Here is a 12,452-nt window from a genome sequence, read left to right on the forward strand (position 1 = left end):
GAGGAGCTTTCTATTTGTTCATGGCACATTAACACTCTCAGAGACCTAAACCTGTGCCAAACCAAAGGAACTTGAATCGCATTCCTAGTTGGATTCACATCAGCAATCTTCAGTTGTGACGTTAATGCATGGATGAGTCTGAAGACCACCATCGTAAACTACTTGCTAGTTCCTACTTATAAAGCCATCAGTTGGAACTGAGCATTTCCTATGGAGATCATGAGTCACCTGAAAGCTACTGCTCCTTACGTAGGCATGATGGTGGTGCAATTGGCTTACGCGAGCTCAAGCATCCTTTGCAAGCTTGCATTGGATCAAGGGCTGAGCTTCCTGGCCTTAGCAGTGTACAGGCATCTGATTGCTCTTGCAGTCTTTGGTCCTCTTGCATTTGTGCTTGAAAGGTTCATAAACCAGCCTGCATTGGCTTGTGGTTGGAGTTTTGTGGATTCTGTTTTCTGATTCACTTGTTTGGTGCAGGAACCAGAGGCCTTCCTTATCGTTTTATGTTCTGGTGAGGATTTTCATCCTTGCTTTGTTTGGGACGACTCTTCATCAAAACGTCTACTATGCTGGGTTGAATTACACTTCCCCTACTGTTGCAAGTGCCCTGGGCAGTGTCATCCCAGCTTTTACCTTTATCATGGCAGCCATCTTGAGGTCTGTCCGTCAACTAGATTTGAGTTTCTTGGATCCTTCCTTTTTCCTGAAAATTGATTTTCATAACCATGTATAGACATAAAATTAAAATCCTATTAAAAGCTAACACGACAAACACACAATCCCAAGAAGAAAAACATATTCTTGATCATAAAGAAATAAATTCAGACAACTCCAAGTTCACAGGATGGAAAAGGTCAGCATTAAGACTGCCAAAGGGCGGGCCAGGCTTGTAGGCACCATCTTATGCATTGGTGGTGTCCTAGTATTCACCTTTTGGAAGGGACATCTGTTGGAGGGCTTTGTCAGAACACCTTTGATTGAGGTACATGGCAGTGATCCTAAGAGAGGGGCTATCAATGATCAAGAGAATTGGCTTAAAGGCACTGCACTTATCCTAACCAGCCTTTTTGCCTATAGTGCGTGGCTTATTCTTCAGGTCATACTAGCTCTAACATTATCCTTTACGTATATTTGGCCTTTACATTATCATGCTGAATAACTTTACAGGCAGTTGTCTCTAGGATCTACCCTGCTAGACTGTCAATGAACACCTTGATGTGCTTCTTTGCATTGGTGCAATCTTCTGCCATTGCTCTCATCTTCGAAAGGAATGCTTCATCATGGAGAATGGATTGGAACATAAAACTTCTAGCAATCTGCTACAATGTATGTTCCTCTCATCTTAATTGCAGTCTTTAGAGATGAAACTCGAAGCCTAAAGTTTTTCTGAATACTTTGCAGGGCATTGTGATATCTTGCCTCACATACTACTTGCAAACATATTGTGTCAGTCAGAAGGGCCCGGTCTTCGTTGCCACATTCTCGCCGGTGCTTTTAGTGATAGTAGGGATAGCGTCGGCCTTCATCTTCGCAGAACGGCTTCATATTGGCAGGTGAACAGCTTGAATCCGAATCTATATAGCTCATGAGTAGTATATCAAGTTAAAATCTAAAATTTAAGCATGGAGCTCAAGTTTTTGCAGCTTGATTGGAGCCACCATTATCATAGTGGGACTTTACTGCGTTCTATGGGGGAAAAGCAGTGATACGAATGAGAAGAATTCTGGAGTTGAAAAGAGTTCAGGGATGCATGCCACTGAAGGACAAGTAGAACATTGCTTGTGTTAGCTGAAGCCCTTTTAACAGAAACTGTATACGCATATACTGTCTCATACTAACTGAAGTGTATGAAATGCTAACTCATGTGATCTTATGGGGAAAGTAGTTCTCCTCAGTGAATTTGGATTTACAAAGGAGGATTTGAGAGGGGTGATTCTAGCAAACAATGCTTGTATAATCATTAATTTCACCAAGTCAACACATTCAGTGTGTATTTTCTACAAACAAAGAAAACACAAAAGGGAATAAGATGATAAATATTTTCCAACTAGATAATGAAAGTGTCAGATATCCATATGATTAGAGCTGTCAAGCACATATTTCAATGTGACCAGCCAAGCATGATCGGCCAGAACGTGAACAAAAATTAACCTTTCTATCTTTAAAATCATCACAAGTAGCATGGAATCTTTCACCGAACACTAACAATTAAAAGAAGAATATACGACTGGTGAAGCCAACGACTCGGACAATAGTTTACAAAGAGATGCTAAAGGGAAAAAAGATGCCACTTCATCAGTGAAGAAAACTCTACAGGCTGTTTCACTGGAAATCTTATAGATTTTTTCTTTCTTTCTGCTCCAGCTTGACCATAAAATTAAGTATTTCTTGGACTTCTTTAGGATGAAAAAAAGATCAGAGTACCAGGCAAGCAACCAGCCTTTATAGAAAGGGTAGATCAGCTCCAACTCTCCCAATTGATGTTGATGTTCATCCTATGCACCACATTTTCCAGGATATAATATCTAACTTTCCTGGCACAGTTTTCTCCTTGCTTCTAAGTAAGGGTAAACCTTTTGGTACTCTAAAACAGACCAAATTAGGTGTCTAAGAGAGAATTCAGGCCAAAAAAGGTTCGGGGACTGTAAATGACTAAAAGTGCTCTGCCAGAGAAGGAAATTACTCAACCGAGTCTCCCCTGACGTTCTGATTACAATATCAGGTTCCGAACAGCTAGCACTGTCTAAGTTCTCCTCTAAGTCGGTGACAAGAATAGAATTAGCAGGATCTGAGCCTTCTCCTGTCTTGTCTTCAAATCGCGCACAAGATTTGTTGATGGCTCGTAAAATTTCATTTGTAGAAGTATATGCCACACAAATTGAAAGAACGGGCCCAGTGTTATTGGCAGTGTGTACCATGGCCTTCTCAGCTGCAGACCGTATTGGCTCAGGCAAGAGGTCCAAGCTTCCCCAAAAGTTGAGCTTCAACCCAAATTTATGCACAATGCTCTCTTCCTCCAAAAGTTGATCAATCTTTTCCTTCATCAAATGCATAAGGGATCCGACCTCTTCTGGTTTTCGCTTAAAGTTATCAATACTGAAAGCATACACTGTCACATACTTGACACCCATTTCATAGCAGTATTGGAGACTAGAAACAAGGGATGTGAAGCCTACATTGTGGCCAGAGCCTTCTTTGATTTGCATTTTCTTGGCATATCTACGGTTACCATCCATGATAAATGCAATATGCTTGGGCATTGGACCAAAGGAGAGCACCGAGAAAAGGCACCTACGCAAGAATCGCCATACACTGTTGAGGTTTTTTGGTTCAGGCCTTTGACTATGCTTCTCCATCTGGAAATTTTAATATCAATTAATGACAATATTTGGAACAGAGTTCAATCAGACAGAAAAAATATTTCAGAAATACCAAGCAAAGACTTAATGGAAATGTATAATGTAAAGTAAAACTCTCTATGGGTACAAGATGGTACACATTATCAACCTGAGCATATTGATTATGAATTACAAAATAACAATTTGTATACTGTACCTTAATGCTATTCTCATGGCGATTACTAAGTCTTGAAGCTGCACAAGGTCTGAGCGCTTACAAGTGGATACTAGTCAGGTTGTCCCTATGCATCGGTCTCATGTTTATCACACATTCTGAGACTTCAGAAGTTCAGCTTTCTATCTGAGCATGTGGTGGATCATTATATTTATGTATGACATGTACTTGTGAAGGGAAAGAGCATATCTAGTAATGTAATCTTGATTCATTCAACTCCCTCTCAATCTGTTTTGATTACTTACAAATTCACCGCAGATTCCTTCTCAATTACTCTCAAATTTCACACTGATTGAGCGTGATGTATTTTTACACTAGCATCTAAGTTTGCTGTTCAATATGTATTTTCCTTTGCATTTCTTTTCAATGTTGCCATGTCACTAAGAAATTATGTATCATTATGTTATTTCTTCACAATTTCTCACATGGTACCAAAGTCAAGATCTTGATCCTCTTCTAGGTGACTGGGTGTAGTCTAGTGTTTATTTTATTTTTGTTATTTTTTTAAATAAAAGATTTTTACAATTAGGGAGTTGTTAAAATTTGAGGCAACGAAATTGTATCTTTACAAATAGAAGATCTGCGTTCAAGTCTATAAAAAGGGTTATGATCTCATATAATAAAGGATCTCCAGCTTAATAATATTTGTCTCTTCGTGAGTTTCTACCAGTTGTTGGGCTTATGCAGAGGGATTAAGCTGTGTGCCATTGTTGGCTCATGCATATCAATTATGAGCATGCATATAATTGTTTTTCATGAATTGTTGCACCAGAAGAAGTGGCATCATTCTCATCTAGAAAACATAATTTACAGATCAATCAAAATGCAAATGCTTTGTGCATATTGTGTTATGAGAAAGAAGGGGAACCATAAGATGTATGATTGCCAAGCTGTAGAGGATGTAAGGAACAAAATGTTGGATAAGCTAAACCCATGCAAAAGAAATTTTAAAGCAAATCAAAATTTATAGAAGATATCATACTTATGCTTTAAAGCAAATTAAAATAAACAACGGAGACATCACAAAATATGAGAAGAAATCCAGCAAATAAACGCCTAAAAAGTAACATTGCCAGCACTAATACGAGTAAAAAAAAAAGGAAATAGGAGAAGAAAGTAGCTCATACCTCTCTCCCTCCGAAGGTAAATCTCGACCTTCGATCCAAACTTTGGAAGGAATTGAGGGCGAGACTTTATTTAACGGGAGGAATACGTTAAGGATTCACTGCTTCCAAGCAATCAATTGGACAGCAGAGACCGTCCCGCTGTGTGCCTACTTTCGGCGGTTTCGGCAGCCGTAATCTTTGCTTATCAGCTATCCGGATCCCTAGGGTCAAAAGGAGTACTTCAGAGGCTGTTATAGCGGTTGACACAACGGAAAAGGGAGGCCGCGTAGCGTGCAAGCTGAAAAGAAGAACTCCCTTTATTGCGAGGAAAGGTGGAACCTTTACGGCTGACCGAAGATGACGACCGCGCGTGGCAACCCCCAACGAGGCAGCGGCGGCCGCGGCGACCACCTCCGGCGCAGTTGCAACAGCGACGATGGAGAACAGCAGCAGGCAGGCGGAGAAGAACGAGAGAGAGAAGAGGGTAGAAGGTGGGTGCGAGGCGGCGTCGTGGGCGTCGGCAGGAAATTAAATAAAAAATGAAATAGGGCACTAGTTAGGAAGATAATTATATTAATTAAATTGAATATTTTTTTCAAATAAGCCCACCTAAATTTTGGAATTCAATTAGGTTTCTAAATTTTTTAAACAATAACTAAAAAATATAACCTACGAGAACCGGCCGGAAGGACGACACAGCACAGGTCCTTTGTTTTTTTATTGTGTAGTCATTATGCCATTATATTATTCAGGGAGTAGATGACAGAAACGAGATTCTCTCAATTAATCAACTCCTAGATAATGTATACACCTTGGTAATGATGCATAGAAAACAGTAAATCTTGATGTTGTATGTTATATAAATTAGTATTATCATGGTACTGAATTGTATAAATTAGCATCATCTCGATTTGTTGTAAATCAGCACTAAGGTTACAAATCACCTTGGTACCGACCTTGGTGATGATTTCTATTGATAAGTATAAGGGCATCTTTAATGTAAGATTTATGAGAGATTTATAAAATCTAAAAAGTTGAATAAAAAGTTTTAAATCATTGTAGAGGTGAGATTTGAAGTTTGTAATTTAAGGGTAGTAGTGAAAACACAAACTTACTTTTTTATCTTGAATTTAATACAATATGCATGAAATCATACAACTTATACTATGAATGTAATGATAAAAAAAGCTCATTTAAAATTTGAACTATTAGAGATATTTACATAAACTTTCATAATATTATTGATGTAGCATATTGAAATCATGAAAAAAAAATTTATTTAAAATTTTAACCATTAAAGATGTCCTAAAGATGATATTAATTTTTATAAATCAATATCACCTTAATTAGTAAACCAGTACCAAGCCTTGATGCTGAATCAGCACCAAAGGCTAAGTGGACAAGTGATGTTGATTTATAGCTTTAGTGGTGATTTATAGAAATTAGTATTGTTTTGATATTGGTTTTTAAAAATCAGCGTCAAGATTAAGTGGTGCTAATTTAGAGTTTAGTCTTGGTGTTGGTTTGTAACTTTGTTATTAGTTTGTAGAACCTGCATGTTTTATACAAATTAACACCCAGACTAAGTGATACTGGTTTATAACCTTAGTACTATAAATCAGACATAAGATGTATGGTGCTAGTTTATAAAAAAATAATAAATCTATTTAGTGTCATTAATTATTCTTGGGATGATAAACCTAAAATAATACTAATTTCTATAAATCATCATTAAAGTTATAAACCAACACCACTTAAGGTGATATTGATTCAGCACCACTTGGTGCTTTGTAATTTTGTTGTTGGTTTGTAGAAACTTGCACCATCTATACAAATCAATATCAAAATTAAGTGGCATTGGTTTATAGTCTTAGTACCCGTCTATATGAATCAAACACAAGGTGAATGGTGCTAGTTTATAGAAAAATGATAAATCCAATTAGTTTCATTAACTTTCCCTAAGGTGATAGACCCAGTCCCATGAAAATTTTCTATAGGCCACTAAGATAACTTTTGGTTGTACTATCCATTTAGAAAAAAAATTTCTACAAATATACTATAACTAAAAAATTAAATTATAAATATTCAAATAATAGAATTACAAATACTTAGATGATAATCTAAATATTGTATCATAATATCATAACTCCATATTAATTTATAGAAATCAATATAAAAAATGACTAATTTCTATAAAACAGTTGATCCTTGATTTGTTAATTAGCATCAAGACTGGCAAGGTGATGTTGACTTTTAAGGATCAGCCCGATGACTCTGCACGTAATTACAGGAAAGAGAACTTATTGTACGCGGATGAGGCTTGAAAGAGATTAAAAAAATTTGATGAAAACCGCGTCGGATGGCGACAGTGGATGCTAATTTGGCAAAATAAAATCAAATTATAATCGACTATCAAATTGATTAAATGTGGGAAGGATTTTTTTTTTCTCCAACGAATCAAACACGAGTAGGAGAGTTAGAAAAATAAGACACAAAGATCGATTGTTTATTTATATTAGCAGACTGCTATTTGCATACCAGCGACCGACTACCAAGTTTTAGTTGCTAAACGATGAACACCTTCAGCGGGTACAGCAGGAGAGACCAAAGTGTTGTCTTTCATAATAAAATGACAAAAAAAAATCCTAAACGGGGATTGTTTTGCTGGGAGCTGCGGCGGCTTCCGTCTCCTGCTCGCCCTCGTTCTCGCCGGACATTTCCTCCAGAGACTTCCCCTTCGACTCCGGCACCAAGAAAGTGAAGAGGAGGCCCAGTAGGTTGCAGACGGCCAGCACGAAGAGCGCGTTCCGGACGCCGATGCCGGCCGGATAGCCCTTGTCGCGCTTCGCTGGGTCCCTGCTCTGCGCCGCGTACTGGAACCCGAACGCCCCCACGATGGCCCCGGCCTTCCCCGCCGCCGCCGAGATGCCGTGGCAGGTCGACCGCAGGCGCGCCGGGAAGATCTCCGCAGGCACGATGAACGTCGTGCTGTTCGGCCCGAAGTTGGCGAAGAAGAAGGTCAAGGCGTACATGAGGACGAAGCCGATGTGGTTGCCCGGCGTGGTCCAGTGGTGGTAGGGCACGGCGAGGCAGAGCATGAAGACGGTCATGAAGAAGAAGCCCATGATCTGGATGGTGAACCGGCCGATGATGTCGATGAAGGCGACGGTGAACCAGTAGCCCGGCACGGTGCCGCAGAGCGCGATGAGGGTCTGGGCGCGGGCGATGCGGTACACCTCCTCGATGGCGTTCATGCTGGCGGCCTTGGGGATCCAGTTGATGGCGCTGAAGATGTCCTTTTGGAACAGGTTCTGGCTGTAGAAGGCGATGTCGAGGAGGAACCAGGTGGTGGTGGTGCCGAGGAGGTGCAGGCCGTGGCGCCGGGCGAACTCCCTCGAGAAGAGTCCGAAGTTATTCGCCTTCTTCGAGGTCAGCTGCTCCACCTTTTCCTGCTCCTCCACGATTTGCACCTGGAGGACCCTCGACATGTCGGCGGCCGCCTGCTTCGCGTTCTTCGCCACCAAGGCGGTGTACCGCGCCGTCTCCGGCATCTTCATCCGCCAATAGTAGGTCAGCACCGCCGGCGCAGCGCCGAGCATGAGAATGATTCGCCAGACGTAATCGGCTTCGGGCACGGTCGAGCCGGCGCGGTCCACCGCGTAAGGCGGCGCGTCGAACCTGTTCGATGGAATGCGCGTGAGGCGATATCAACTAATAGTAGAGAACTATTTGATCGAAGACGGAACCTGCTATTGAAACCGGCGGAGAATATGAGGGCGACGATGCCGCCGGTGATTATGCCGAAGCCCTGCATGGCAAAGACGGCGGCGATGAAGGCGCCGCGCGTCTTCTTGTTGGCGTACTCGGACATGATGGTGGCGGAGAGCGGGTAGTCTCCGCCGATACCGAAACCGAGCCAGAAGCGGAAGAAGCAGAGCGTGGCCATGACGCCCTTAGCGGTGTGGCCGAAGGAGAGGCCGGAAGCCACGGAGCAGATGACCATCAGCATGAGAGTCATGCCATACACCTTCTTGCGGCCCAACTTGTCGCCGAGCCAGCCGAAGAAGAGCTGGCCGGAGAGCGTGCCGCAGAAGGCGACGCCGTTGACGGCGGCGGAGATGTTGGGCGGCAGCGTGCCCGGTTTTTCAGAGGTCGGGTCGAAGTAATAGATGCGGCCGAGGAGCTTGGTGACGAGGGAGATGCAGAAGAGATCGTAGGCGTCGGTGAAGAAGCCCATGCCGGCGACGATGATGGCGGTGAAGTGGTACCACTGCGTCTTCGCCGCGTCCAGCGCGTGCAGCACTTGCAGGTTGTCTCCTCCTGCCATTGCTCTGCTCTGCTTCTTCCTCGGCTGCTAATCCTTCCTTCTCAACGCACAACTGCACATGATTAGCAGCGACAGTCTCAGCACTTATATAACACGACGAAGAACAAATAATTCGGTCACCATGACAGACACCGCAACACTTTTCAAGTGCTTGAATCGAACAAAAAGTCATGTTTGATTATAAACTAAGTTTTCAGCATGCTACTCAGCTCTCAATCATTTAAAAAAAGATTCCTCCCAATCAAATTTCAAACACATACAACATCTTAACTAGAATCTTCTGATCACGTAAGAACCTTAAATTCTTACAAGAAACCAGAGAGCCATAAGAAGTGGGTCATGAGAACATATGGAAAGGACGCGACCCACACCAAAGTGAAATTAGCACAAGGAGCAACACGAGACGGCACAAAAACTTCAGCATCAGTTGCAGACACGCAAAGCAAAGGAAGTTAACTGAAAGACCAGATAACAATGAAATAAAGCTGGAAGAGAAAGCTTGTACCTGGTCTCTGCTTGTTGGGATTAGGGGGAGGACGAAGCTGTGGAGAAGAATGGAGAAGATGAGTAGATATAATCAGCGTAGGGAAGAGGAACGGGCGAGGTCATAAATAGGCGTTCGGAAATGAGCAGGAGAAGAGGAGGGCGCTCGGTGTGGTGTCAAGGTTAATTAACATTTAGGAAGGAGCAATTTCCATTTTAACATTTAGGAAGGAGCAATTTCCATTTAGGAAGGTTAATTTCCATTTAGGAGAAGAGGAGGGCGCTCGGTGTGGTCTAAATTCAAAGGATTGTCTTATTCAGTCTTCATTCTGAGCATTATCTTTTGGGTCAACGAACGCGGTCGTCGCGACGCAAAGGCAAGTCTCCTCCACCATTTAGTCAACCGCCGAAAAGGAGACGCGCAGTTGATCTTCTACTTTGCTTTCCCATCCTCGTCGACAAAAATATCCCAAATATAAATTTTTATTACACGTGCAATTAATGTGCGTATTTGATTAACATCCGATTAAATAAATTTCTTTTTCATAATTTAATTAATGGCTGATGAAGAAATTAATGACCAAGACCTCTAGTCAACTTAATTGGGACTAAGCCACTGACTTAAACGAGTTATTAAGTCCCTTTGTTTTGTTAATTGCACATCGTGAACTTCTCAATATTGTCATCATTCGCATAGCCAAACCTGGGACGAAAGCAACGAGTCAACTTATTTAATGGAAATCGAGGGCTTCCACATCGTTGTCAACCTCCAAATTCATGTAATCGAACTTATTTAAAAGGAGAAGATTAAGTTATTCAAATTATATATATATATATATATATATATATATATATATATATATATATATATATATATATATATATATATAAACTTAAATTTTGTATACCGTTCCCATATGTAAAAATCTTTATTTTTATTTTCTAACTAAATTTAATAGACACTAATTTATCTAATTATTCTTTATAATTTTAATTTTAAGTATAAAAAGTTTAAAAATAAGTATAATTTCATTTAAATTCAGCCTATTAAACTAGAATCTAGTATATTTTCTATCAAATTGAGCACGACTCTTTTTCCACCTCAATTGATTGAAAAATATACTAGATTTTTTTTTAAATAGTACTCAATTGAATAGAAAATATACTAATTTTTTTTTAAATGGTGCTAAATTTAGAAAGAAGTATATTAAGCAAGAATGAAATCGTACTCAATTTGATAGAAAATATACTTGATTCTTGTTTAAAGTGTTGAATTTAATAGGAATTATATTCATTTTTGAACTTTTTGTGTCTAAAAAAATATGAGGGGCAATTTTGATAGAAAATATACTCGATTTTAATTTAGAGTACTGAATTTAAGAGGAATTATATTCATTTTTAGACTTTTTGTATCTAAAAAATATGAGGAACAATTAGGTAACGATAATTACATGAGGGAGTTGAGGTAAACAAAACTTTACATGCAGGGAGTGAAAATAAAATTTTTTGGACATGAGACTGAATGCAAAGTTGAAGTTTTTTGGATTAGGGAGTTTATTGCAAATGATCTTGTTTGAAATCGATGAAGTTAGACCACTGAATTGGCTAGGAAGTTGATCGGAAGAAGAAGGCTTTTGGGAGGATGAAATCTACAGAAAACACCAAAGGGAGTGGAAGGAGAGTCAACAAGCAAGGCAGAGGGTCCTTGGCACAGCTATTCCGACGTTTAAGCTAATGAGGTGGAGGAAATGAATAAGAAGAACAGTAGAAGAGAGTAAGTTTTTCACGATGAGGAAGCATACCTGCACATAAGGGAGTGAGACTGTTTTATAGTACTTTATAATCCTTATATTAAATAAATGTCATGATTAAATGACATTTTAAAATAAGGAAAATATTTTATTTGTGTATTTTTACAGTATTAAACAATTTCATCACTCATATATTACGGATATTCTGTATCTATATCAATATATTATTCTACGTGCTTCTGACAACATGCATAATATTAATTGTGGAATTGAGTCATAATTTACGAGGCTCATTGGGCTATTTGGGGCTCAAGCCGACTAAGATTCTGTTTGGTTAGGGGTAATGTAACAAAATTTGTAATGTAATTAATATTACATTACTACATTTGGTTAAAAAATTATATATTTTTTATTTAGTGTCAATTATTTTTTTATAAGAAATATAATTTATATTATTATAAAATAATAAAAATATTCTTATAACTAAATTTAAGTAATTTTATTTTTCCTCTTAATTAAATTCAATTAAATCGAACTAAATTAACAAGTTCAAATTAAACCAAACTAAATTTTATTGAATAAAACAAAATTAGACTAAATTAAATCAAATTTTACCGAACCAAATAAAACTCATATCAAATAAATCACTTTGCTCGGATCAAATCAATTGAGTTAAACTAAATTTTCCTCCAGGTGTGGCCATTTACTGGCATTTTCAGATCTTATTACATCCATCATAATGCCCATTACCATAGGCAAAAAAATAAACCATATGACAAACATGCAGTTAGCCGAACTTTCACAAATTAAAATGCAAGGGAAATTGCAAAAGGCAAGCAATACTCAGTAGTTGTAGCATCTTTATGGAACTTGTAGAAACTTGAGATACTGTTGCATTAAAAACAAAGTTTAACCTACAAATTTAGCATGTCCAAGAAATTACAAGTTTAATTTATCCAAAGAAATGACCACAAAACCTACAAGTTCTACCTCTCAAATCCTTCCACTCAATAATGCTTTCATCCAAATTTCTTTCTCATCATCTGATACGGTGAAGAAAATATCTATAGTCTTATGATCACAAGCAATTTTTCTTGTCGCTTTGTGTCGCTCCAACATGCTAAGACTAGGTAACTGTGTTAAAATCTCATTGGCTTTCATTATTTTTTCAGTGCTTTCATCACATTCCAATGCTTTACTCAATCGGTTACT

General features: G+C 39.2%; 3 protein-coding genes across 4 annotated transcripts; 1 reads left to right on the forward strand and 2 right to left on the reverse strand.

The window, feature by feature from the left end:
- The first annotated feature begins 255 nt into the window (after nucleotides 1-255).
- Nucleotides 256-1,788, forward strand: LOC121982810 (WAT1-related protein At5g07050-like). Its single transcript, XM_042535867.1, has 6 exons — nucleotides 256-401; nucleotides 478-657; nucleotides 844-1,096; nucleotides 1,168-1,326; nucleotides 1,402-1,553; nucleotides 1,644-1,788. The coding sequence occupies exons 1-6, from the start codon at nucleotides 256-258 to the stop codon at nucleotides 1,786-1,788; spliced, it is 1,035 nt and encodes a 344-aa protein (XP_042391801.1).
- Nucleotides 1,789-2,025: 237 nt separating this feature from the next.
- On the reverse strand, nucleotides 2,026-5,210 carry LOC121979296 (dehydrodolichyl diphosphate synthase CPT3-like). Of its 2 annotated transcripts, XM_042531275.1 has the most exons (3): nucleotides 5,019-5,210; nucleotides 4,701-4,900; nucleotides 2,026-3,356 (listed from the first exon to the last, which is right to left on the reverse strand). In XM_042531275.1, the coding sequence occupies exon 3, from the start codon at nucleotides 3,354-3,356 to the stop codon at nucleotides 2,526-2,528; it is 831 nt and encodes a 276-aa protein (XP_042387209.1). In that variant the 5' UTR covers nucleotides 4,701-4,900; nucleotides 5,019-5,210; the 3' UTR covers nucleotides 2,026-2,525. The 2 variants fall into 2 exon arrangements, with proteins under 2 accessions (XP_042387209.1, XP_042387208.1); XM_042531274.1 differs by having other exon boundaries at nucleotides 4,701-5,210.
- A 1,954-nt stretch (nucleotides 5,211-7,164) lies between these two features.
- LOC121979295 (probable inorganic phosphate transporter 1-8) lies at nucleotides 7,165-9,729 on the reverse strand. The gene is made up of 3 exons (XM_042531273.1): nucleotides 9,512-9,729; nucleotides 8,426-9,058; nucleotides 7,165-8,357 (listed from the first exon to the last, which is right to left on the reverse strand). The coding sequence occupies exons 2-3, from the start codon at nucleotides 9,004-9,006 to the stop codon at nucleotides 7,325-7,327; spliced, it is 1,614 nt and encodes a 537-aa protein (XP_042387207.1). The 5' UTR covers nucleotides 9,007-9,058; nucleotides 9,512-9,729; the 3' UTR covers nucleotides 7,165-7,324.
- Between the last annotated feature and the right edge of the window lie 2,723 nt (nucleotides 9,730-12,452).

This window comes from Zingiber officinale, chromosome 5A (assembly GCF_018446385.1).
Source record: "Zingiber officinale cultivar Zhangliang chromosome 5A, Zo_v1.1, whole genome shotgun sequence".
NCBI classification, from domain to species: Eukaryota; Viridiplantae; Streptophyta; class Magnoliopsida; order Zingiberales; family Zingiberaceae; genus Zingiber; species Zingiber officinale.